Source organism: Gambusia affinis, linkage group LG07, assembly GCF_019740435.1.
Source record: "Gambusia affinis linkage group LG07, SWU_Gaff_1.0, whole genome shotgun sequence".
NCBI lineage: Eukaryota > Metazoa > Chordata > Actinopteri > Cyprinodontiformes > Poeciliidae > Gambusia > Gambusia affinis.
In genome coordinates this window covers 10,962,377-10,986,296 of record NC_057874.1, presented here as the reverse complement: position 1 = coordinate 10,986,296, position 23,920 = coordinate 10,962,377, and the positions used below count along the sequence as shown (strand labels likewise).

Here is a 23,920-nt window from a genome sequence, read left to right as displayed (position 1 = left end):
TGTCCCTGCCAGCTAAGGCAAGTCAGCAATGAGTAATGCCTCTTTTCCTAAAACATGAAACTAAACAAACTGAAAACTGACAGACATTTAAGAATTGTTTGATAACAGAGGACTTTTGTTTCTGTTTCTGAGTGCACTCACATACAAACACACACATGCAATACTGCTTTATTTGTCACTAGTGTCATTTCCATGGTTCCCTCCAACCATTTGTTTGTTTTTGTCACTTCTAGTTGTTATGGGCTTAGAAAAATAAACTCATGCATTCCTAATAAAGCTCACATGATAATTTTAGAGTTACAGAATTTTAGCAATAATGATCATGTTTAACCAATCTAGTTTAGTTCACAAATGTCATTTCCAGGCATTTTACCAGTCAAACAAATCCAAATCAGATCCAGAAAGGTGAATCAAAACAATCTAATTACACAGAAAGATTCAGTGACATTTCTATTCAACGTGAATTTAAAGTCAAATTCAGCATTTCTATATCGCAGATTACTGTGATTGATAGCTGATGAATGCCCAAAACTGAGCTTCTCAAAACATTTAACTACCAAAGCTATTAAGGGAGATAAATATAAATGTCTTCCCACTGTCTGCCATCTTTCCTTAAGCTTTTGCTTAATAGTAGATTTGATTTCTTCTTTACTGAATGGTACCAATATTTCAATATAACTATTTTTTGTAGCTTGTTTTGCATATTTGTCTGCCAACTCATTTCCTTTTATTCCTACATGTGATGGTATCCATGTAAAAATAACTAATAAACCCATTGCCTGAATTCTATAAATTAATAGCTGAATATCTATTAAAATATCTGGCCTACTAATAGAATGATTTTTTTTTTTAATGAATATAATGATGAACTTGAATCACAACATACTATACTTCTTAATGAATGAACTTCCTCAATCCATCTTAAAGTCAAAATGCTTCCCATCATCTCTCCTGTATAAACTGATACTCCATCAATAATTATTTTACATTTTTTAATACTGAATTCTGGAACAATGAATGACACCCCATTATTGCTATTTGAGTTTTTTGAAGCATCTGTATAAACGTGGACATATCCATAGTACTTATTGTCTAAATATGATTGTACTGAATGTGAATCTGAAAGGTTTTCTTTTCCCCTTTTCTCCAACAAAATAAAATCATCAACTCTGTTAGGAAATAGAGACAGATGAACTGTTGGACTGATATTTATATAAGATAATTCAAAGTCTTTTATAATGTTTTTTTTAGCTCCAAGCCAAAAGAATTAAAAAATCTTCTCTCCCTTTTCCCAACTAGATTTTAAAAGAAATGGCTTAATTACCTCCTCCTTGTGTAGATCAGTTCTCCAGAGCCTTAATGAGCTAATTATTCTATTCAGGTGGTGCAGCAGAGGCACATCTAAAAGCTGCAGGACAGCGGCCCTCCAGGACTGGAGTGTGACACCGCTTGTCCTTAGGTGAGTGTGTGTGTGTGTGTGTGTGTGCGTGTGTGTGTGTGTGTGTGTGCGTGCGTGTGTGTGTGTGTGTGTGTGTGTGTGTGTGTGTGTGTGTGTGTGTGTGTGTGTTTGCATGGTTGTTTGTCCTCTGTCTGTGTTGTTCTGTGATGGGCTGAAGAACTTTCCAGGGTTTACTTTCCCAGCCGCCATCTCTCATCATAGAGACAGGCATGATGAGAGATGGTGACTGGATTATTAAGTATTTATTTTTTATGTTATTTTTAAGAAAATGTAATAATAATAATAATAAGAAGAAATAAGAACAGTGGTGTATAAATAAAATTGCTTTACTATCGGTTTATGTCAGTTGTCGCAATTTAGTAGCTGCGATACTTTAAAAAACAAACAAAGAAAACAGCATGTCAAGAAAGGTAGCGTCCATATTTCTGTACTTGCTCATGTTCAGATCAGGATTCTCTTCGTCTTCGACTGAAACGCTCACATCCTGTCCACTTGTTGCACATCGTGACAAACCAACTCCGCGCTGCTCAGAAAAGGTGTGTCATCGGCGTGACGTCACGTCTTCTACCTGAGTTTCGGTGAGGAGGAGAATGGGGATTGAAGGCCGAGCCGAGTGAGGGAGAAAAAAACACACGGATATCGGCTCCTCTACGTTTTTTGGGGACATAAACTTTTATGTATTCATCGTTTTTCATCGGCCTGCCTCGTCTGAGTTGATTTTACGTGGAGTGGGTCTGTGGGAGTTTGGACCCGCACACAGGAAACTGACGGCTTTCTTCCCAGCTGCCCAACAAGGACGGCTTACTCCTACTTCCTGCTTCAGCACAGGTAAGTTTTGCCGTTTTTACAAAAGGCGCTTCATTGTTTATTTGCCGTCAGTTTTCTCGCCGCATTATTACTGCTCGTTTAAAGATTTCTAAGTCTTTTGGAAGTAAATCAGTTGCACGGTGGTAACAACTTGAAGGCCTCCATGTCGATCAGAGGGAAGAAGCCAGGCAGCTTCCACACGTTTGGAAAATCCGGATTTGCAGGATTTGTGTTGTTGCATTGTTTAGTGGATTGGCAGTTTAGAAAATTACGCTCATAACAGGGAGAACCGGCCGGTTTATAGCCAACTGTGTTTTGGGATTATTATTATTTTTTTAAATAGTTTTAATTATATTATTCTGTATTTACTCGGACAGGATGGCGGTCACCCCTCGACGCGTCCGCCTCAAGCCGTGGCTGGTGGCTCAGGTGGACAGCGCTCGGTACCCGGGTCTGGTTTGGGTCGACCGGGAAGTCATGCGCTTCAAGATCCCATGGAAACACGCCACGAGACACACACCCCAACACGAGGACGAGGACACCATATTTAAGGTAAATATCGAGTTAGATTGAATTTTCTCAGCTGAAGGGAAATGAGAGGATTTTATCTTGGAACCCACAACTTTCTATTCCGATCATGCCTAATAATTTTTGCTTGTTTGCTAATCAAGATATGCCGTTTTTTTCGTTTGTTTGTTGTTTTTGTTTTGTTGGTTTTTTTTTTTAAAAGCCGTAGTTTCAAACAAATTAGTTTGTTGTTTGGATGCCCCTCCTCCACCTGCTGCTGTGACTGTCAGTCTGCTGGCTGTAGGAAAGTTCCTGCCAATTTCACTCCGTTATAAACACAAATGCGAGTGTCTGAAAATGTTTTGGTTTGGAAAACATGAACTGTCATTGTATGTGCACCAAAGGAGCATCCTTGTAGTGGCAGGAGTGGGGAGGCAAGACAGGTGATTTAAAGGTCTACCTCGGCCTCTCATACCCAAATAAGTTACATTTTACATGAATAACGATGAGCTTTGAGTAGTTTATTTTTTTTTTTTTTTTAAATAAATGAATGATTAATTCTGTGTCCATTTATGCTTTGGATGTTGTACCAGCTTGTATCTGTCATATGCATCAAAACATCTTAATAAAACTCTTAAATTGTGTTGTACTGTTCTCGATGTCTGGCCGCTTTACTTAACAAAAGTGTTTTTGTGTTTGGTGCAATAAAGGTATGAAAATGTCAAAATTCAGCCGATTAAATAAACATTTTCACTATAAAAACAGGTGCATGATTTGCTTGTTTTAAATGAAAGCGTTTTGCATGTGTTGTGTATTTTCTGTAAACACACTTTACAGAAAATAAACATTTTTTTCTGAAAGTTATCATGTTATAATCTATTGCAGGTTCATGAATAAAACCAGTGATGACTTAAATTAAATGCATGTCTCTAACAATCAATTGTCAGCATCAGTTGCTACCAATTTTTTTAAACATTTGTGTTTTATAAGGTTTGATTTTGATGGTCCCTCTGTAAAGCCACCTGAACCCAGATATGTATGATCATACAGATTTTGTTTTTATTAATTTTAGATTACTTAAAATTTCATTTTTATAATGTGATGAAGTGTAAAAAAATAAAAAGTCTTTAATTAATTTGAAACACAACTTTACCAACCCTTATGTTTATCTTAACCATTTTTGTTGCACGTCTTATGCTTTTTGCACTTATTGCAATCAATGCAACACCAATCAGTGAATATTTACACAGAGTGAAACGTTCTGGAACATATAAAAATGTACATGGCGCAGCGTAACTGAGCTCGTTTCTCCTACTGCTTCATCCAGGCGTGGGCTGTGGAGACCGGGAAGTTTCAGGAGGGAGTTGACGAACCTGATCCCGCCAAGTGGAAAGCCCAGCTTCGATGCGCCCTGAACAAAAGCCGGGAATTCAAACTCGTCTATGACGGCACCAAGGAAGTCCCCATGAATCCCTTAAAGGTATACGATGTCTGCGACATCCCACAACCCATCAGTAACCAAAGTAAGTACAAAGTTCTTCAGATGTTTTGGAGATTTTCATTGTTTTCCATCTTTCAATGTTTATTTATTTATTTATTTTTTTTCCTGATAGCTCCTTCAGATGCAGGATCACATACTCCCTATGATGAGGATTTTGGAGAGGATCCTGACACACCAGAGTCTCTTCCTCCATATCCATCCAATGGTGATTGTTTACACCTTTATATTGGTGCAAATATGTGGAGAAATTGATGGCAAAACAAAGAAAACAATTCCTCTTTCCTCTTTTAGGCACCAGTCCTTCTCCACTCCTTTTGTGGTCTCCAATGGGTTCCGATTCTTCCATGCAGCCTTCCAGCTGTCCACCTTCGAACGAGGCCTGGCCCAAAGAGGAGCCTGGTAAAATCTGGCCCAAAGAGGAGCCTGTCGATGTAGAGATGCCCCCCACAAACCTGGATGAAATGCCCCCCGCCCCACTGCCCGACCCCATCCTGCAGCCTGCTCCTCTTTCTGATATCTTCTTTGCCTCTCCGGAAACGTGGATCAGCTCCCTCCCAAGTTAGTGTGAACAACTTTATCTCCTTGCAGAAATCAACTTTTTGTCGCGCTGAAATTTGTTTTGAAAGTTTAGCTGCAGAATTCAATTAAAAAAAAAATACAAATTTTGCAAAATGAGGTTTTAAAAACGGAAAAGGGCATGAAATGTTGATGCTTTTCTGGATCAAGTTCTCTAAAACAGATGGAAGTGATTTTACTATTAGTAAATGATGAACCATGTGCTGAGGCGTCCATCTTTTTTAAATCATCCACCAACAAGTTAACTTTGCCATATCATCTCTTTATCTGCCTGCAAGGTTTTCAGATTTTTACCATCACATTTATGGTAAATTACTAAACTATCACACTATAATAAATCATTTGCATATATAAAAAACCACATTGATCACACGGTCATTAATAAACTTGCTAAAGGCCCAGTTTCCAGACCTTTGGGAAATCAGCTGATGAACATGGAGAGTTGCATCTGTGCTTTTACAGTCCCTCATTTTACTGTCGGACGCATTTGTATTTAAAAAAAAAAACTGGAATTGTAGCCACAAGGTGCCCAGTTGTGCATCGCCATGCAGAAGTGACTAAGCTTGTGAAAACCTGTTGAAGTGTTTTATCATTCAAATTGATAAAGGTTTTCCATCTTGATCTCCACTAAGATCACTTTGATGAATGCAGATTACATGCAAGAAGGAGATAAGAACTCCTGCAACCCGTCTCTAAAAAAAAATTACTTTTTATTGCACTTCAGTATTTTAGGTTTTAATATCAGGAGAAAAATACCCCGAGTAAAAGCAAATAGCGTTTTCAAGCCAAAATTATCCCGATGACCTCTAAGACTTTTGGGGAAATATACGATGACCTGAAGAGACAAAAGTGTTTTTAGAAGTTGTGCCTCATTTCTGCGTAAAGTCAGTGCCGTACTCCAGAAAAGTGTGACGATTTGATTTGGAGCTGCTTTGCCTTAGGACCTGGGTGACTGGTCATATTTGAAGGAAGCATAAGTTATGGATCAGAACATCCTTAAGGAGATTACCCAGTTCATCTTTCTATGTATTTTTAATTTTTTTTAGCTTCAACTACACAAAGAGTAGACAGCCAAACAAAATGTAAAACACAACAGCACGCCAATTTCTACCATAGCTAAATTAAAACTAAACATTGCGTTTTATTGTCAAAGTATATTCTTTAATCAGAGTGGTCAACATGCTCAATAACTCATTTAAGTTTGGCCAAGGGAAAATCAACAAAAAATTTTTTAAAAGCAAATGTTTTGTTTTGTTTTTTGTTTTTTTATTTTTTTTTTCCAGCACTATAAATCTAGTTGATACCAGAGGCTGAAGCTAATGCATAGTTAATGAGATACCAAAGAGGATCTTTGCAATATTAAACCATCTCCAGTTTAAAAATCTTATTCTTGGTTACGACAAATGTTATTGAATCTTTCAAAGAGACTGTGACAGGTATTATATAAAAATATATGTATATTTTTTATAGCTTCATGTCATAATAATGTTCTCTCATCATAAACATACCTGGAGTGTTGCTTTGAGTCTTTCATGCATGGTGAGAAATCTTTTTATCTCCCATAGCAACCATTTGGGTGCAAAACCACTTGTTCATACAAGGTGAAGCCTAGTTACACAAATGGCTTCCTGCTGAGCATCCACCCGTTCCCACTCCTTCCTCTCTCGGCTCCTCCAGACTAGCAGTAGCAATTTGTAAACACGTGGTGGAACTGCATGTCTGCTGAGTTCATCATGCAAACTATTTCTCAGTCCAATGTTCCTAAGAATGGATTTAAATGACATAATGAGGAGCATTGTTGTGACGACCTGCTGAATGCAGGGAGTCAGGAAGAACAAGGCCTCCTTAAAGAGACAGAGGCCCAATTTAAAGGTGTCAAACTGCAAAGTCAAATCTCTTTTAAGTAATGTTTGATAGATAAAGCATTTTTATAACTGAAGTAGTAACTTGATTTTGCCATTTCTGTGCTTTATAGTGGAGGATCTCTAATGTTCTGCCTGTTGTCTGACCCAGTGACAGACTTGGAGGTCCAGTTTCTGTACAGAGGGAAGGAGGTGTCTCCTACCATAACTGTGAGTAACCCGCAGGGTTGCAGGCTGTTCTACGGGGACCTGGGGCCCATGGTCAACCAGGAGGAGCTGTTCGGACCCGTGAACCTGGCACAGTTGCGCTTCCCGACCACAGAGCACATCACCAACGACAAGCAGAGGATCTTCACCAGTCGGCTGCTGGATGTGATGGACCGAGGTCTGATCCTGGAGATCAGGGGCCACGATATCTACGCAATCCGCCTCTGCCAGTGTAAGGTGTACTGGTCGGGCCCCTGCGCTCCAAACCCAGCTGCGCCAAATCTGATAGAGCGGCAGAAGAAGGTCAAGCTCTTTTGTCTGGAGTCGTTTCTCAGCGGCAAGTACAACTAAGTTAAGAGTACAGAGTAGTAAAACAATGAGAGAGTATCTTTACCAAAGTTAAACATTTTTAAAAGGTTTTACTTTGGGGTCGTCATTTAAACTTTTTCTAAAGTTTAAATCAATATTTTTAACATTACAGGACAAATATCAATGTGTGTCATCTGCCACGAGGAAAAGTGGTTACAGATTAGATGCGGTCTAAAAAATATTGAAAATTATGTTGAATTTAGTTATTTTCCAGTTTTGAACAGACTTTATTTCCTGTTTCTTTGTCTAATAGAATTGTTTGTCCATCCATTAATCAACCCAGCATCCATCGTTCCATGATTGATTGATTGATTTGTGTCCTTCTACAAAGATGCATCATCCATCTATACATCAGTTCATCTTGTGTTTGTTCATCTGTCCATGGATTTTTATGATCCATTTATCAATTTTCCATCGTGAAACGAATATAAATCTAGGCTACAAAAGATTTCAAAGCTCTAAAAATGTTAGTGTGTGTAGGAACCCTGTGATGATGAGGTTTTGCAGTGACATCATAACTATGGTTTGACTTTATTTTTATTTTTTGATATGCAGGTGTTGTAGCGCAGCAGCGCGGCCAGGCGGCCGGCCTTCCTCAGTTTGAAATCAGCCTCTGCTTTGGAGAGGAATGGCCCGACGGAAGACCCAAAGAGCGAAAACTCATCATGGTTCAGGTGGGAAATGCAGAAATTTAACTTAAATAATCGCCAAAACTGACAACATGCGGGATAAGTTGTACCGTTTCTATTTTTTTTTTTTTTTTTTTTTTACTTTTTAAACAAAGAAACATTCAGGAACTACAATCACAAAACCACAATATTTTGATTTCATAAAAACCCAGTGACTCCTCACTTCTCCTCCAGCCGCTGCTCTGCTGTTCATGATGAGGCTGGTGTTTGTTATTCTGGATTACCAGCAGATCTTGCTGTGTTGTCATGCTTGATTTGTTTAAAAGGGCAGATCTTTAATCTGAGAATAACGTGACACACAAATTAAAGGGCCACCAACCATATAAAAAAAATCATCTTTTATTTTTATTTTTTTTAATTTTTTTTTATTTTTTTTTTTAGCGTTATATCATGTCATAAAGTTATTCCTTCACACACCTGGAGTGTTGCTTTGACTCTTTGATGCATGTTTGACAAATCCTTTAATCTCCATTGCCAGCCCTTTGGGGTGCCTAAATGCTTGCGAGCCTGCTGGGCTCCTCTTAAACTACTACTTTAAGGAATCCAACTGGTCCTTAAAGGTTAATTGATGTGAAGGTTGAGTAGGAGCTTCTTAAAGAAACAGAGGCCGATTTCAATGCGTCGCACTGCGAAGTTTTGCAGCATTTTTATAACAGCTGAAGATAAGTTGCTAATAAAAAGCTCCATGTACCTGGAAAATACATACCATTCTACTTTCAAAAGAGAAACAGACCCAGAGCATCATAGATCCTCCACCATGCTTACCAGGGACTTTGCCACATATTGGTCTTTTGTTTTACATCACTCACCTGGGGTGACTGTTGCTGAAAACACCAGTCCTAGTTTCATCTCACCAAAGTTCAACTTCAATTTCCTCTTCAGTTTTAAAACCCACATTTATTTTTGTGATTGGACAAAAAAGTAGTTGTTTTTTTTTTGTTTTGTTTTTTCCTGGTCTGCCTTCCTGAAGACATACTGTCAAGTAGTCAGCACCTAAAGGTTATGGAGAATTGCTAATGTCACTTGATATGAGAGTTCCTCTCTGAGGAGGAGCGTTTTGCACGGCTGACTGGTTGCAATGGGAGATTAAAGGATTCCTCAAACGTGCATGAAAGAATCAAGGCAACACTCCAGGTGGGGTTTTGATGGAGGAATTATAACATGATGTAAAGCTCAAAAATTATGATATTGCATAATACTGCCCCTTTAAAAGTTTCTCACTTCAGATCAGTTTAAAAAAAAAAATAAAAAATCATATTGAATTCAAGAGTAAATGCGTCTTTGCTCGTGCAGACTGCAATCATTTAGATGGTCGGCATCCTCTGCTTTCCTCTCACACTCCTCTTGTTCCTCGTCCTTTCAGGTCATTCCTGTGGTGGCTCGGATGATAAGCGAGATGTTTTCCGGAGACAACAACCTTTCATTTGACAGCAGCAGCGTGCGCCTGCAGATTTCAATCCCAGACATAAAAGACAATATAGTGAGCCACCTGAAGGAGCTGTACAGCCTGCTGCAGAACCACCAGGGCCAGGAGGGCTGGGCTCTGCCCCCCAACTCAGGCCTGAACATTGCCCAGGCTCTGCAGACTCAGTGAAGCTGTGAACCAACCATTTTATACAAATCAATATTATTCACCACTGCAGGGTTTTTTTTCCCCCGGCCCCTCTGTTGGGAAACAAATACTTGTATGTAATCCTGATTAGAAGTGTGCAGAATATACTATAGGATTTGTGTGCTGTTCAGCTTTTTCTTGTAAAACTGCGTTACACCGTAGTGCGTTAGTCTGCAGATGCTGCAGATAGTTGGTGGTTCTGCAGGCCAAAGTCCGCCTTGCTGCAGAGGAATATTTATCATAGTTAATCAGTTACAGATTTTGTTCTGAGTTGTCTCTTATCTGCATCCAATAGGTGATCGTCTGACAATATGAGAGGCTAATGAAACTGATCTTATTTGCTATTCTGTAATTCAGTTTTACTTTTTTTTTTTTTTTTTTTTTTTTTTTTATAGAAAAATACATCCAGCAACGGATTTCTGTTTTTGAAAAAATAAAAATGTAGATAAATGTGAATAAGAGTAGGGATGGACATGGATTCTTCTACAGTGCCCATAAGAATACGTGGTCTACGTTTGGGTCCCCTCTTTATCCTCCTGTTGAATCAAGTTAAAACATTTTCCCGTGGGAACATTTGAGTTTGACCAGCTGCTTTGTCTTCTGGCATCTCTTTTTTTCCCATATGAAATGTTGAATATTTTTGTACACATTTTAGTTTAGCGACAGATTGAATCTAAGCAATCTGTGGCTAAACCCGACAACATTGGCATGTATTAGTCCTCTTCTCTGCACTTCAGGGTGCTGAAATGTTTTATGATCTGCTGAATCTATTTACCCTGTGATTGCATGTTTATTTTATCAATAAAAGTACCACTAAACACATTTTTATGATTGCTATCTTACTTTTGATTGGGCTCCAACGATGACACATGCACAGTCGGGGGGGGAGTTAGACTTTAACCATGATTTACTTTAGCTGTTTGTGGAGAGTTTGTGCTGCAGCTGACTCTGCTGGTAATCCAGAAGATGAACTCTCGTCGAAGCCTGATGTAACACAGCTGGCAGCGCGAGTTTCAGCCCAACATGATGTAATGTGTTTGAGCCCAGAGGCAACACCAGAGCTGAAACTAAACTCAGTCATTCATTAGTGGTGGTAATTTTTACTTTGTGTACATTTTGCTGATGGTTTTACAGCTTTATTCCTTTTTACAGCAGATCTTTAAAATCTAAATTCAGCCTCTCTGAAGGAAGATGTCTGATTTAGCAAAGATATCTAGTCTTCTAAAAATAAATCCCGACAGCACACCAGCTCCAAAGTTCACTGAAGTATTTTCTGTTTTGAGAGAAGAGAAATATAACCTGGTTGCTATGCAATAACTAATTGTAAGACTGATTTGGGAATTTGGATCTTTCCTTTTGCAGATTTAGACAATTGTCTCTTCAAAAGCAAAATTTTAAATGAATTTAAAATGTTAAGTTTTACAATAAAAGTACATTTTTAAAAAGCATTTGTATGCTTTTCTTGTTAAATTATTTATAATTAAACTAAAATAAATAACTTGAATAAATGCAATTTATTTAAATTTTAATTAAAATAAATTTAAAGTGATTTTAATTTATCTGCAGCTGTAGTAGAGTCCATATAAATATATTAAATGTTTTTTATACATTTAGCTGCGCCATGAGCAGCATAATGTTGGAACATGTTAAGTTCTGAGCTCAACTCTTAAAAAAACCTCCCCTCATCTGAATTTTAATACGATGGAGTCCGCCCACAGCCTTGGTAACTTTTATCACATTAAAAACTCAAACGTCAGAGCTTCAGATATTGTTTTATAACCAAATCCATCTTTAAACTTCTCCACGACTCGCTCCCTCACTTTATTTGCACATCAGATAAAAAGTGGACAAAAACACATTTCCGCCACACTTTTCGGATTTTTATTTTGAAAAAGAAAACCATGTTTCCTTTTTGTCCCGTCTCAGGATTATGCTGCTGGTTTATTACATGAAATCCAAATGTTTACCATCATTTACAACTGTAACATCAATAACACAGAAGTGGGGAAATTCACCCCATTTCTAGTGACACTTCTGAAATCATCAGCACCACTTTGGATAAATGACGGCTGAAGCGATTATAATTCAGTATTTATGGAATCTGTCTGTTTAGCACCAGGCTCGCTCTGTTGGTGATGCTTCTGTTCGTCCTCTGAGCTAAATGTGACTCTGCTGTTTGTTACGTCACAGAGGAATTCGTCCTGGTTAATGTTTCATCGACTCTGAAGGTATGAAGTCAGAAGATGGAGAAATGTTGAGTCCACACATTGTTTCCTGGCTCTGCCCACTATCACTGCTTCCTTTTATGAAACACACTGGAAAAGAACAACGCCAACGAAAAACTAAGCTGCTAAAGTCGCAAATACTTTTATACAGACTTGTATCCACATTTCATGACAAAAAAAAAATGATGAAGAATAAAAGCTACAGTCATAAAGTAGTGACAGACCTGGCGGTCCAAGATGATTTACATAAATCATAAATTAACTGTGATTAACTAGGATGAAGAATAAAGACATTTTTACATAGAACCTGTCTAACAACAGGAAGTAGGCTAATACATCTCAGCACCACTTCTTGTCCTGATTCAGATGAGAAACAAAGTCACTAACAGGCTGGAAGTGACTAGAAAACTATTTGTATTGAGACGTCTGCAAATCACAGGAGTCTCAATAGCAACTAACATCATATATTTGAGTTTAAATGATCTTCTGGGTTTTTTTTTTATGCTTTAGGAGTTGAGCGTTGTTGTGGCACAGCGGCGCAATTGGTAGTACTTAAAACCCACTGTTAAAGACTTTTCATATGGTGCCAGGTTGGTTTGGATAGCTATTTTCAGCAAATAAATAAAAATGCATTTGACGAACTCAAACATTTAGGACTAAATAGTTCTCCCCAGGATTATAATCCACAGTATTCATGCTGAATAGGCGAGCAAAACCACAGGGAGAAAATGTTGGGAATCCGAGTCCAGCTTTCGTGAAGCCACACCAAAGCTCCCTCCCTCACCTGAGACGAGTCGCTGCTGCACGCATCGCTTTGCTACTGGCAGCGGACTTTGTCCTCCTCCTTCATAAGGAAGCTCTGGTTTCATTGCGTCGACACGAAGGATTAAAATATGAACTGAAGGTGGATGCTGCTGCTAAACCGCTGTAAATAACACAGGAGGAAATCACCCAGATTCAGCAGCAGAACGAGAAAGGTAGGAAGCCTGACAGTAATGTCAGGATTAAGGGAACAGTTCTTTTTGCCTGAAAAGTGTGGAGATTTCCTGAGGGTCCTTTAAGGCAACCTGGCAATATGAATGCTTCTCTAATTTATTTCCATTGGGGTTAAAATTTCATAAACTCAATGAGCAAAATGTTTTTTAAACACCAAAGTTGTCTGTGTGTAAATGTTTCCAGGTAATTGGGAACAATACATGTAGTTTTGAAAATCTTATCAGTATTGGAGACATTTTATCGTGGTTTGGTTGATCATTGCTAAATGTAGCCAGGTAATGATGAACAAAACATCTTTTACTTGAATTTTGGGTGTTATAAACTAAGTTTTTGAGCCCAAACAGAACAAACTGGGATGTTCCCTGCCGTTAGTTGGTGTTGCGTAATGAAACCTCTTGGAAGGATGAATTTATGGATTTATTTCGGTGTGTTCCTGAGCCAACAAACACTTGTGACGTCTGCAGTTTGGTGTCCATGTTGTGGGTGTGATCCGGCAGGTGTGTCAGGACAGGATGTTCAGGAGCAACAGTCCGTACGGGTCTGAGACCAGCAGCCACATTTCCTTCCTGTCCAAGTACGTATTTTATGACGTAATTTCCCGATATCCAACTGGTCTCGGCTTCCCTCGTCATCAGCTCTGGTGTTGTTTCCCTTTGACCCAGTGGATTTTCCAACATGGACGACTCCGCCTCACAAATATCGAACATCACGAGACCCAGTGCAAAGTCGATTTACTGTGCGTGATCTGGTGCTTCGTTGATCAAATAATCACATCTATTCGTGGATGAATAATCACTCATCGTTCTGCTCTGTGGTTCAACAGTGCAGAGGCTGCAGTATGCAGCATCAGTGAACAAGATGATGGAGAAATCAGAGCACAGAGTGGAGGTATTACCACGGCAACCTTTAAAGTCGCCCATCTTCTGAGTCGTTGGCCTTAATAACTCACCAGAGGTTCATCTGTTCCAGCACTTGTTCACTTGCGACCTAAACGGGAAGGATCTCAGAAACATCCCGGACTGTGTGGAGCGCCTGAAGGTTCTGGATCAAACGGGTCGCATTTGGGGTCAGAACATGGTGCTGGAGGTTCGCGGTGCCAACCTGCTGCTCATAGACTGTGAAACCAAGGTGAGCTACAGCCCTGAGAGGTGAGAGTGATCCTTGATGTTCTGTTAGAACCCCGAAACACAAAGTTTTAAATATAAAGAACAATGAAATGAAATCACTGCTATCAGGTCACACGCCGAGGAGCTGGTTACATTTACCTGAGAAACTTTTTGGAAAAAATGTAGTAGTTTTACTGCACTGTATGTTATTTGAGTCTTTTAAAAAAAAAAATATATATATATATATATATATATATATATATATATATATATATATATATATATATGTATATATATATATATATATATATATATATATATATATAAGTATAAATAAATAAAAATAAAATATGGATACGTTTTGATTAACTTCACTGAATAAAGAAAAAACAAAAATGCAGGAGATTCAAACACATCTACTGCTTGAGCTAAAGTAAAACATATTTTTTAATGTTTTTCTAATGTTATTTTCTACCTGTTTGACAAAGTACTTCACCTGTTCTGACATATTTACATTTGCATTATCGATTGTAACAGCTTCATGTTGTGTTTTTTTAGGATTTAGAAAACTGCTACCTGAATCTGCTATTTTGTAATCATTTGTTTGTGTTTATTTATTTATTTTTTTTAAAGGTTTTAGTGGCTCTAGTGGCCTTTTTTTGATAGTTAATTGACAGGAAAGTGGGTAATGAGAGAAGGGGGAAGACATGCGGCAAAGGTCGACAGGCTGGGAATCAAACCCGCGGACCAAGGCCTTCTTATGTGGGCTGTGGTTAACCCCTGCGCCACCACAGCACATCCCTTTATTTTTTAATATTGTAGTCATTAAAATACCAGGATTCGAACATAGCTTTACAGTTTTGTCCATCTGATTAAATAATTTTTAAATATGAAATCAGATGTTCTGATCAGCTACTCGGTACTTGTGGAGCCTTTTAACTAAATACTATTCTACTCTTACTCGAGTCCTTTCTTGGACAGATACTTTTACTTTTACTTGAGTAAAACTATGACCCTGTAAAAAAAAAACAAGTGCAAAAAAATAAAAATAAATCAAACAGTATGCTTCAGTATGTAGAACCTCAGTCGAAATCTTCTTCACATCATGTTGTGGTTTCAGCTGCTCTAACCTCACTTTACTGTGCGTTGTTAGGAAGAGCTGGAGTCCTTTTCTCCTGGTGAAATGAAGGAGTTACTGGCCTTTCTGGACGCCGGGGTGTTTGACTCTCTGCTCATCCTGTCCGTCCAGAACCGGAGAAAACCCGCCACCACCGTCTTCCTGTTCCAGTGCGATGAAGTCAGGGTGAGACGCAGCTTTGGAAGGAGGTTCTGACAAGAGAGAGGCGAAAGATATTAACGCTTTCTGTTGTGTCCAAGGCTGATTTCATCGCAAAGGATTTAGTGCGAGCTCTGTCGCAGAAGAGTGAGGGTTCACACCTCAGGTAGGCGTAAATCCTGGTACACGTGGATGGGTTTGTTTATTTTATTTACTCATAATGTTGGTTTTTTTGTTGTTGTTTTTTTGTGCGTCTTAAGCAGCAACGGACACATTGTGGGCGGACATGAGCGAGTGAAACAACCCAATAGGCCTGCAGAGCCGAGGCCTGTACACCAAGCGCCACCATGGACTCCGCCTGACAACCGTGAGACCAGATTTAAAAAAAAACAACAAACATACAACCGGGGTTTAATGTAAAATGGTGACATCAAAGAAGAAATTTTATATGGGCAAATGCAATCCATCAAAACGTAACGCATCGCTAACAAAATGTATTCTGGATTTTAAAAAAAATCAACAGGAGTGGAAATAGTAGATAAAACTGTGATTTGAGCAACTTTTGTTTCTCCAAATCTGTTTTTCTTTTTTTCTTTTTTTTTTTTTTACTGTTTCTTCGTCCAGCTGAGGATGACTTCCCTGAGCCTGAACTGGATCTGCGTCGGTACAGGGAGGAAGACGACGTCCCGCCACCGATGCCGTCTCCGTCACCTCCCCCTCGACCGTACACAGAACTGGACAGGAATGTTGTGAGTTTCCTCAACTCCAGGCAACATTAGTTTTTCAGTCCTTCAAATTGGAACGAGTAAAACGTAGGAGAGACATTGTGAATAAGACTTTCAGCGTTCTTTCCGTGCAGGACATTTTAAACCACATCATAACCGACGTCGAGATCTTCATGGGGAAAATATCCGCAGCCGACGCCAAAAATGGAAAGAAGAAGAAGAAAAAGAAAAAAGGAAAAGGTAGTTTTCAATAAAAGCTCTCGGACTGACGTGTGTTCTCATACATCCATGCATCACTGTGTGGGTTTTGATCCATGTAGGAGGGGATGGGATGCCGCCTGAGGAGGAGTTTTCAGATTGCCTCCATAAAATCAAATCTGGCTTCAACCTTCTGGTGTGTGTCTCTATTTTCACGGTGACGGCGCGTCGTGGTGTGTGTCCTCTCGGTGCTCTAACGCCGTTGTCTCACAGGGAGAGCTCAACGGGAAGATCAGCAACCCATCCGCTCCTGACTTTGTCCACTCTTTGTTCTCCGCATTAGCCTTCGTGAGTGACGTCATCTCTCTAAACTTCTCTGTTTTATGTCATTTCCGTTTGATCAGGAAAAAGTTGCTATGCGACAATTCTGTCTTTCTCAGCTCTGCTGTCCTCTCTTCGCCAGGTGTGCTCTCACTGCTCTGACGCCGTCCCCCAGTCCATCGTCGCCCCGCTGCTCACGCCCCAGTGTATCCGTCTCCTGAGTGAGGAGGCGTCCTCGGAGGAGGACAACCTGTGGCAGTCTCTGGGAGACGCCTGGAACATCCCCAGGTTCCTGCTGCACCCAGCACACTGCCAGCCTTTTGTTGGCATTAATGAGGATTAATGCTACATCTCCTTCCAACATAGATGGGTTGTTGTAATTGCCACTGTTAACCATCTCAACTTACAATATATTTAGTGTCTGCACGTCTTTATGTAATGTTACAGGATGTTGTTTTCGGATCATAGCTGTGGCAGTTTTTGTGCTGCAACTCTCTTCTGATCAAATTGTCTGGTTAGCATATGAAAGCATTAGTTCACTGTCTACCAATGTCACTAAAACAAAATGTAGAGCAATGTCCCAGCATGAAAGGCAAGACAGGGGAACTCTATAACTGCAGCTTTTGGGTTCTCCATATTTATATCCGCTTCATGCCTCAGTTTACCTGATGAGATGAAATGTTTCTCATGGTATCGCCAGTACCAAGTGGCCAGAGGAGGATGAGGACATCCCAGTCTACAACATGCAGTTTTTTGATGGCTGGCAGCCCCCAGAAGTGACTGGAGAGAGTCCACCCAGTGAACCGGAGAGCCGACGGGAGAGTCCGCGGCCTCCGCCAAGCCTGCAGCCGTCACCAAACACAGCTGGACGCAAAACACCGGAGGAGCCGGTCAGGTGGAATTTTAATCAATGATTCTTCGTCCTGCTCAAGAGAAATATAGAGAAGTTACTTACTGTTGGCTTTTTCTGCGCAGAGTTATGCCAAGTGGAAGCCACCAAAAGAGCGACAAAAACCACGGTAAGTACACCGATTACACTTCATCGAGGTTTAAATCTCACTGCTCTGAGGTTTTCCTTCTTCCTGCGTCTTCCAGGCCAGTCGAGGTAAAACTACGCGACATGCGCGTCAAATATGACTTCATATCCAGAAACCAAAGGGAGCTCACCGTCACTAAAGGAGAAATAGTGGATGTGAGTTTCTTTGTTTTCCTCGCTCCCAATATGATGACATTTTCAAAAAGGAGACCAACCAATCTTCCATCTCTTCTTTTGGTTTTGTTCCCCTGCAGCTTCTGGACAAGTCGAAGCAGTGGTGGAAAGTGAGGAACAACCGAGGAGAGGAAGGTTACGTACCGAACAACGTCCTGGAAGATGTTGACGTTCAGTCTTATGAGGTGGCTTCCGCTCAGAAAACATGAAATGATGGGAAATGAAAACTACTCCTCACACAAAGGAAAACATGCCTCTTCTATTTTCACATAGGATTTTGACACGTCTCCAGTTCTGACGAGGAAATCTAAACCACTGGAGGTGAAAGCCTGGCTGGAACACGTGGGATTCAACCCGATGTAAGTGAGAGCAAATTGTAGCCACTAGTCAACACTGATCTCTCTTGACACTCAGCTACATTCAGGAATTGTCGCACTTGATACAGAGATAACTTGCTCTTATCAATGCACAAGATAATTACAGACTTCATGACAAGATTAAAAAAATAATATTAATGCTAAACAAAATTTTGGAAACTTGTGGCAACAGGTTTTATGCTGCTTACTTTTACATTTGGGAATCAGACATCTGCGTTCGGAAAGGAGGAGCCTGAACTCGTAGTGCGGAGGATGAAACACATCTCTTAAGATGGACGACAATAAATTTTAGTCCAGGCCCGGGCTTTGACTGGACCATCCCAACACAGGATCTAAACCATTTCTTAGTGTTATGTGTCTTTTGGAGCCTCAAAGAGGTTTTATTCAAGTGTCGCCCTGTTTCTATCTCCTTTTGTTTATCCATCAGCAGATTTTCTACGCATCCCTCAGCATGATGCTGCCACCTTCAGGTTTTATGGTGAAAATGGTGTAATCAGGTGCAGCATTTACATTTTGGCTTCCCAATTTTGGTCTCATAGAGCTTTTTCCAAATGTTCACTGTGTTCCCAACATGGCTTGTGTCAAAGTCCACAGGGGACTTCTGGTACCTCTCTTCATGCCGAGTTTGTGGTGGCACCATGATAAATGTTAATGAAAAGTTTTACCAGGAAGCAGATTAGCAACAAGCACCTGAAATGCTTCCTATGTTCAATTTTTTTTTTAAAGCGCTCTGGCGGTTAAACACACTAAGACGTTTCCTGCGGTGACTGTTTCTCTCACAAAGCCTCTCCTCATGGAGGTTATGGTTTGGCTCTGTTACACATTAACTAACGTCGGCGTTGCTTTGACTGCAGCACCGTGCGCTGCCTGGGCGTCCTGAGCGGCTCCACGCTGCTGGGGATGAGCAGAGAGGAGCTGAAGTCGGTGTGTCCAGAGGAAGGAGGACGAGTCTTCTTCCAATTACAGGCGGTCAGATCCGCCTTGGCAGTAAGTCTCTGATCTGCTCAACGAAAGATTTAGCCTCTGTCGTCTTTACTGCTGCTATAAGCGCTAACAATCATTCTTTTTTTAAAACACCCAGGATGCAAGCTGAAGAATCATCACTGCTGGAAAATAAGAGGAAAATTGACTAGATACTGGAAGCAAATAAGAGGCAAAAAGCAGAATATATTTGCATCAACGTGTAAAGATACTGTAGTCACTTTCTGAAATCAGCACTCACTCCTCATATTGTTCTAAATGCTAAGCATGTTAAATATACAGTTTATCCCAACTATTTTAAGTTGCAATCTCTATTAAAACATTCTATTATAAACTGGATCACTGCAAATAATTGCTGGAGTGTTTTGTTTGTAATCATTGTGTAACTTGCAAATTAAAGTAAAAATCTGGCACATCTGAGGTGAATTAACATGCTTTATTTATTTTTAATTCAGTTATCACAGACGAACCTCATCAGTAAGATTGTGGCAGACCGTCTCGAGCAACAATAAGGCTACAGATGAACAGGAGTCAAATTAGGCAGAATTTAAAACAAAAAGTGACACAGTTATGAGAAAACACCATTAGGGGAAAACAAAAACATGTCAAGGCAGCAAGCAGAAAAAAAAAGAAAAAGAGAAAAGCTAAATTAAGGTTTTAACATGGATAATAACTGAACGTTGTCTCTTTGTGCTTCACATAAGTCACAGTGTTGAGGAGATTACATATCATGAAGCTTCACTCTCCATTTACAGGGACAAATATATTACTAATAATATCTCAACAATTGCAGAAACCAGTACTTGGCCACTGGTTGGGCACAGCCAGTTAGACCAGCCGTTCTGACCCAATTCTCAGTCAATCAAAGACCAAAATATTCTTTTAGTTTTTCATCCTGTGGATGATATCGGCTACCAATAAAAGCACAGATGTAAGGTTTGTGTTTGTGAGGTAGTGTGGACATGATGCAGACAGTAAACAGGGTCAGAGATCAATGGCTGGAAACTAAAGGTGGAAACTGTCGGGTCGGTCCGGGTTGCAGCACTGGCCACATTTATTGGCACCCCTGATGACGCCTATAAAAATCTCTTCAAAATAAATGTAAATAAGGCATGAGACAAGGCTTTATACTTTTATAGTTTCCAAGAATATGAATTTTAATTTGTAATCTATGACTTTGTTTCCCTGAATCCTATCTATGACTTGACACCAAGGTTCATTTCTCTCTCTGATGGATCAGAACCCGCATCGATCCAGTTATGAAACTCCAAAAAACACTCCACAGTTCGCAGAGGGAGAACTGCAGCAAAGAGTTGCACCAAGTCTCAACCATTAGAAAGCATTTCGTGCCAACTGATTATTTAATAGTAGAAGAAAAAATCAAACAAAAAAAACAAACAGAAACATGTTGAGCTGGGTCTTCAACTGGAAACTTGGTCAAGACTTCAGCAGCCAACACAACAGATGGGTTTGGTGCAACAAAGAAATAGTACATGGAAAAGCACCTCATGCCCACTGTTCAGTTTGGTGGAGGATCTGTGATGCTGTGGGCCTGTTTTTTTAATACTTTATTCTCTATTTGCTCTTTGAAATATCAGAAAATTTGTCATAATAATCTGGTGAAAATGGGTGACCATCGGGTGTTTCTGCAGGATAATGATTCACACAGATGGTTAATCGGATAAAAAAATATATATATCATGCTTCTGGAACCAAATCATAAAGAAAACCTTTGGGGTGAGCTAAAAAAAACTGTTCGATTTAAAAGCAACGGTCAAACATCCATCGACTACAGTTTGGTAAATTGTTACAAAGTGATCATGATGACAGCATGATGCAGTAAAAGTTTTTCTGCCCCCCATAAATGCATTAAAATTACATGTTTATTTTTGACGGTGAGATCCTGCAATGAATTATGAACTAATCCTTACACTAATCTCCTTGCCAAAGGTGTCAATAAATACGGCCGACACCGAACATGAACAAAATTTTACCGTTACCTAATTTTAAGAGGCAAACAAAATTTTCACAAAGTATAAAACTCAGTCATTATTAAACATCAAAACTTTTCAAGTGAAAGGCAGAAATGCACAACAAAAAACAAATATTTGCACCAAACGATATCAGGAATACTTAACTCGGCTAATCTTATGCATAATTATATTCGTGCTTTGGTGTTTTACTGGCTACTTTAAAAAGAGGCGACACCGTTCATTAGCATTGAAACACGAGTCAGTAAAACACAACATGTATATACTGGTGGATAATTTGCTTCCACAATACTAAACAAGCATAGTGGGCGCTAAAATACTGTTTCATTACTTATTATTAAAAACAAACAAAATGAAAATCTAGAGTTTTCCTCCACCTCAATATACTGAGAATTACAAAATGGTCTTACTTCTATTTCAGCTTTAAAAAACATAATTGAACTCTAACAATCACATAAGGTCCTCTGAGATCATCCTTCATTAGCTGGAAACTGCTATAGTCGTACAAAACAAAAATGGTTTCTCTTCTTCTTCATCTATAAAGCACACACACACACACACACACACACACACACCTCTGCAAACTCTACGGACATTTTCTGATTACTTTTCGCTACGAAACCCGGTTTGACCCAAAATCTCACCGTTTAATGAGAGCTAGGATTGTGTGGAGTGACAGAAAGAGACCATTACTGAAAATGATGCTACAGAACCGTGCAGCAGCCTTAACTGCGTCCCAGTACGGTTTGCTGGTTTCCACCATGCAGAGTTTGGATCGGGGTTAGCGTTGCTTTGCGTGGCAGTCGGATGTATACAGGTTATTCTCTCCTCACATACATCAGTCATGCGGGCATGCAGGAGAGTATTTGTTTAGCTGAAGCAGAGAGGAAGATGAAAACCTTCAGGATGGGTTTCAGCAACAACAGCCGACCTGGTGCGGAGATTCACAAAGAAGAAGGAGGAAAGGAAAAACTGGACATGCACTGCATCTAGGTAATAATGGAAAGGCACGGCGAGGGTTTTATTTTGGTGCTTATAAAGAGTTTAGAGCATGCAAAGAACTAAATGGATGTAATCCAACAATGCAATGAGCATTCACCCACATTTCTTTGTGCTCTTTATAGCTCTGCTACCATAAAACATAACAAAAGAGCAAACTCTTTTTGCTTTTAGGAATGTTTCTTTCTTGCGCATCACTTTTAGAGCTTATTTGAATCCCAGAAGACTGACTATGAAAGTGCAACTTGGCAAACGATGGATTCTAAACTAACACACAAAGCTTTGTCAAAGTTAGTTGCTCTGCAAGGTGTGACCAACCCGACGCAATGATCCCCGTTTGAAATTATGGCTACTCTGTATCTATAATCAGAGATCACAGTTTTTCCTTCTGTTTTATCACAATAAAAACGGATTGCAAGAGAACAACAGACGCCAAGCTAAACGTCAAAAAAAAAATTTTGGGAAACTTGAAATGCATCAATAACAAAAACAACGGCAGCACTGAAACCGTGGCCGATGCGTAACTACACAGCCATAGCAGCACAGCAGACTTCTACATTGGTGTGTAAAGAGTAGCAGATTTTTCCCTCACTTCACGTTTCAGGGGCATGCTGAGTGGGCCGCAGACTCAGGGGGGGGACTAACGGAGAGAGACGGGACGGGGGGGAGCCTGACGTCTCAGCGTCCTCCAGAGACGGGGCCCATGGTGAGCGTGTCCTGCTCGTCGATGCTGTCCAGCTCGTCTGTGCGCACGGCGTGGGTGATGAGGTGAAGCTCCTCGGTGAGCGTCTCGAAGCGGTACGCCACACGGATGTCGGGGACGTTGGTGCGCCGGATGTCGTTGCTCTCAGGGCCTTCTCTATAGTAACTGGGGCCAAGCCAATAGCTCTTTACCTGTGGTTTGAAAAGACATTTAAATGGGAATGTTTGAAGCACAAAGAGTTTTGCATGTGGGTCAATTTTGGTTTCATGTGACCAAAAGACTTTCCTGTGTTTGCTGTGTCCCCTGCATGGCTGGTTGCAAACTGCAAACAGCACTTCTAGATTTGTGGAGGATAAAACTAATAGCTGTCCTGTTAAAGTATCCTCTCATTTAAACTGTGCATCTCTGCAGCTCCTCCAGAGATACCATGTTTTTTGGGAAACGTTTTATAAGGCAAATTTTCTTTTACCTTTTCCACAACTTCATCTGTGACCTTGTGTTGAGTTCCTCTGCCTTCATGATGCTGTTTAGTCACTAATGTTCTCTAACAAACACATGCATTTATACCGAGATGAAACGGCACATAGGTGGACTCTGTGTACTAGTTAGGTGATTGACGTTATTATCTTTGGACCTAAAGAGGAATGCTACAGTCAGCAGTTAGCTATTACAACTAAAAACCAAAATCAGGCCAGAAATATGGGAGTAGTGATGGACTCTGACCTGAACTTCAGAGCCACATTAAGACAGTTACAAAGTCGGCCTTCTATCACCTGAAGAACATTTCCAGGATTAGAGCAATAATGTCTCAGCGAGATCTAGACAAACTCATTCATTTATCTTTAACAGGTCTACATAAAACAATCAATCAAACAGCTTCAGCTGATGCACAAGGCTGCTGCTCAGGTTCTGACTAAAACCAGGAAGATAGAGCACATCACACCTGCTCTAAAGGATCCCTGTTGCCCAGAGAATAAACTACGAAATACTGTTGTCAGTTTATAAATCACTGAATATCTTAGCACCAAAATAACTGCTAGCCTAAGACCTGTTGTCTTTAACCAAACTTGGAGAAGCAGCATTCAGTTTTTACAATCCACTAATCACTTCTAGAAAACTGTAAAATAGTCTAAATACTGATTCCTTAGAAGCAAGGCTAAAAACTCACCTGTTTAAAGTTGCCTTTGATTCCTGGTAACTGCACTGTATTTGACAAACATTTG

The 23,920-nt window shown here is 39.9% G+C and overlaps 3 protein-coding genes across 9 annotated transcripts in view; 2 read left to right on the top strand and 1 right to left on the bottom strand.

The window, feature by feature from the left end:
* Positions 1–1,770: 1,770 nt before the first annotated feature.
* Positions 1,771–9,978, top strand: irf6 (interferon regulatory factor 6). The gene is made up of 8 exons (XM_044123224.1): positions 1,771–2,287; positions 2,644–2,818; positions 4,101–4,296; positions 4,387–4,479; positions 4,566–4,832; positions 6,864–7,256; positions 7,844–7,962; positions 9,341–9,978. The coding sequence occupies exons 2-8, from the start codon at positions 2,645–2,647 to the stop codon at positions 9,569–9,571; spliced, it is 1,473 nt and encodes a 490-aa protein (XP_043979159.1). The 5' UTR covers positions 1,771–2,287; position 2,644; the 3' UTR covers positions 9,572–9,978.
* A 2,386-nt stretch (positions 9,979–12,364) lies between these two features.
* eps8l3a (EPS8-like 3a) lies at positions 12,365–19,510 on the top strand. 3 transcript variants are annotated; one of them, XM_044123221.1, is made up of 20 exons: positions 12,365–12,791; positions 13,308–13,384; positions 13,473–13,546; positions 13,634–13,698; positions 13,780–13,938; positions 15,070–15,219; positions 15,294–15,358; positions 15,453–15,559; positions 15,817–15,941; positions 16,052–16,157; positions 16,238–16,311; positions 16,389–16,463; positions 16,579–16,724; positions 17,137–17,326; positions 17,412–17,455; positions 17,532–17,628; positions 17,727–17,831; positions 17,920–18,005; positions 18,878–19,010; positions 19,105–19,510. In XM_044123221.1, exons 2-20 carry the CDS (start codon positions 13,323–13,325, stop codon positions 19,114–19,116), a joined length of 1,875 nt encoding a protein of 624 aa, XP_043979156.1. In that variant the 5' UTR covers positions 12,365–12,791; positions 13,308–13,322; the 3' UTR covers positions 19,117–19,510. The 3 variants fall into 3 exon arrangements, with proteins under 3 accessions (XP_043979156.1, XP_043979157.1, XP_043979158.1); XM_044123222.1 differs by having other exon boundaries at positions 13,275–13,384; XM_044123223.1 differs by having other exon boundaries at positions 12,369–12,791; positions 15,456–15,559.
* The window catches only part of LOC122834629 (AMP deaminase 2-like), a 34,886-nt gene continuing 30,391 nt past the window's right edge, over positions 19,426–23,920 (bottom strand). For all 5 annotated transcript variants that reach the window (XM_044123217.1, XM_044123219.1, XM_044123216.1 and 2 more), the window contains one exon: positions 19,426–22,888. In XM_044123217.1, the coding sequence (XP_043979152.1) occupies positions 22,673–22,888 (216 nt within the window). In that variant the 3' untranslated portion in view covers positions 19,426–22,672. The remainder of the gene's footprint in view (positions 22,889–23,920) is intronic.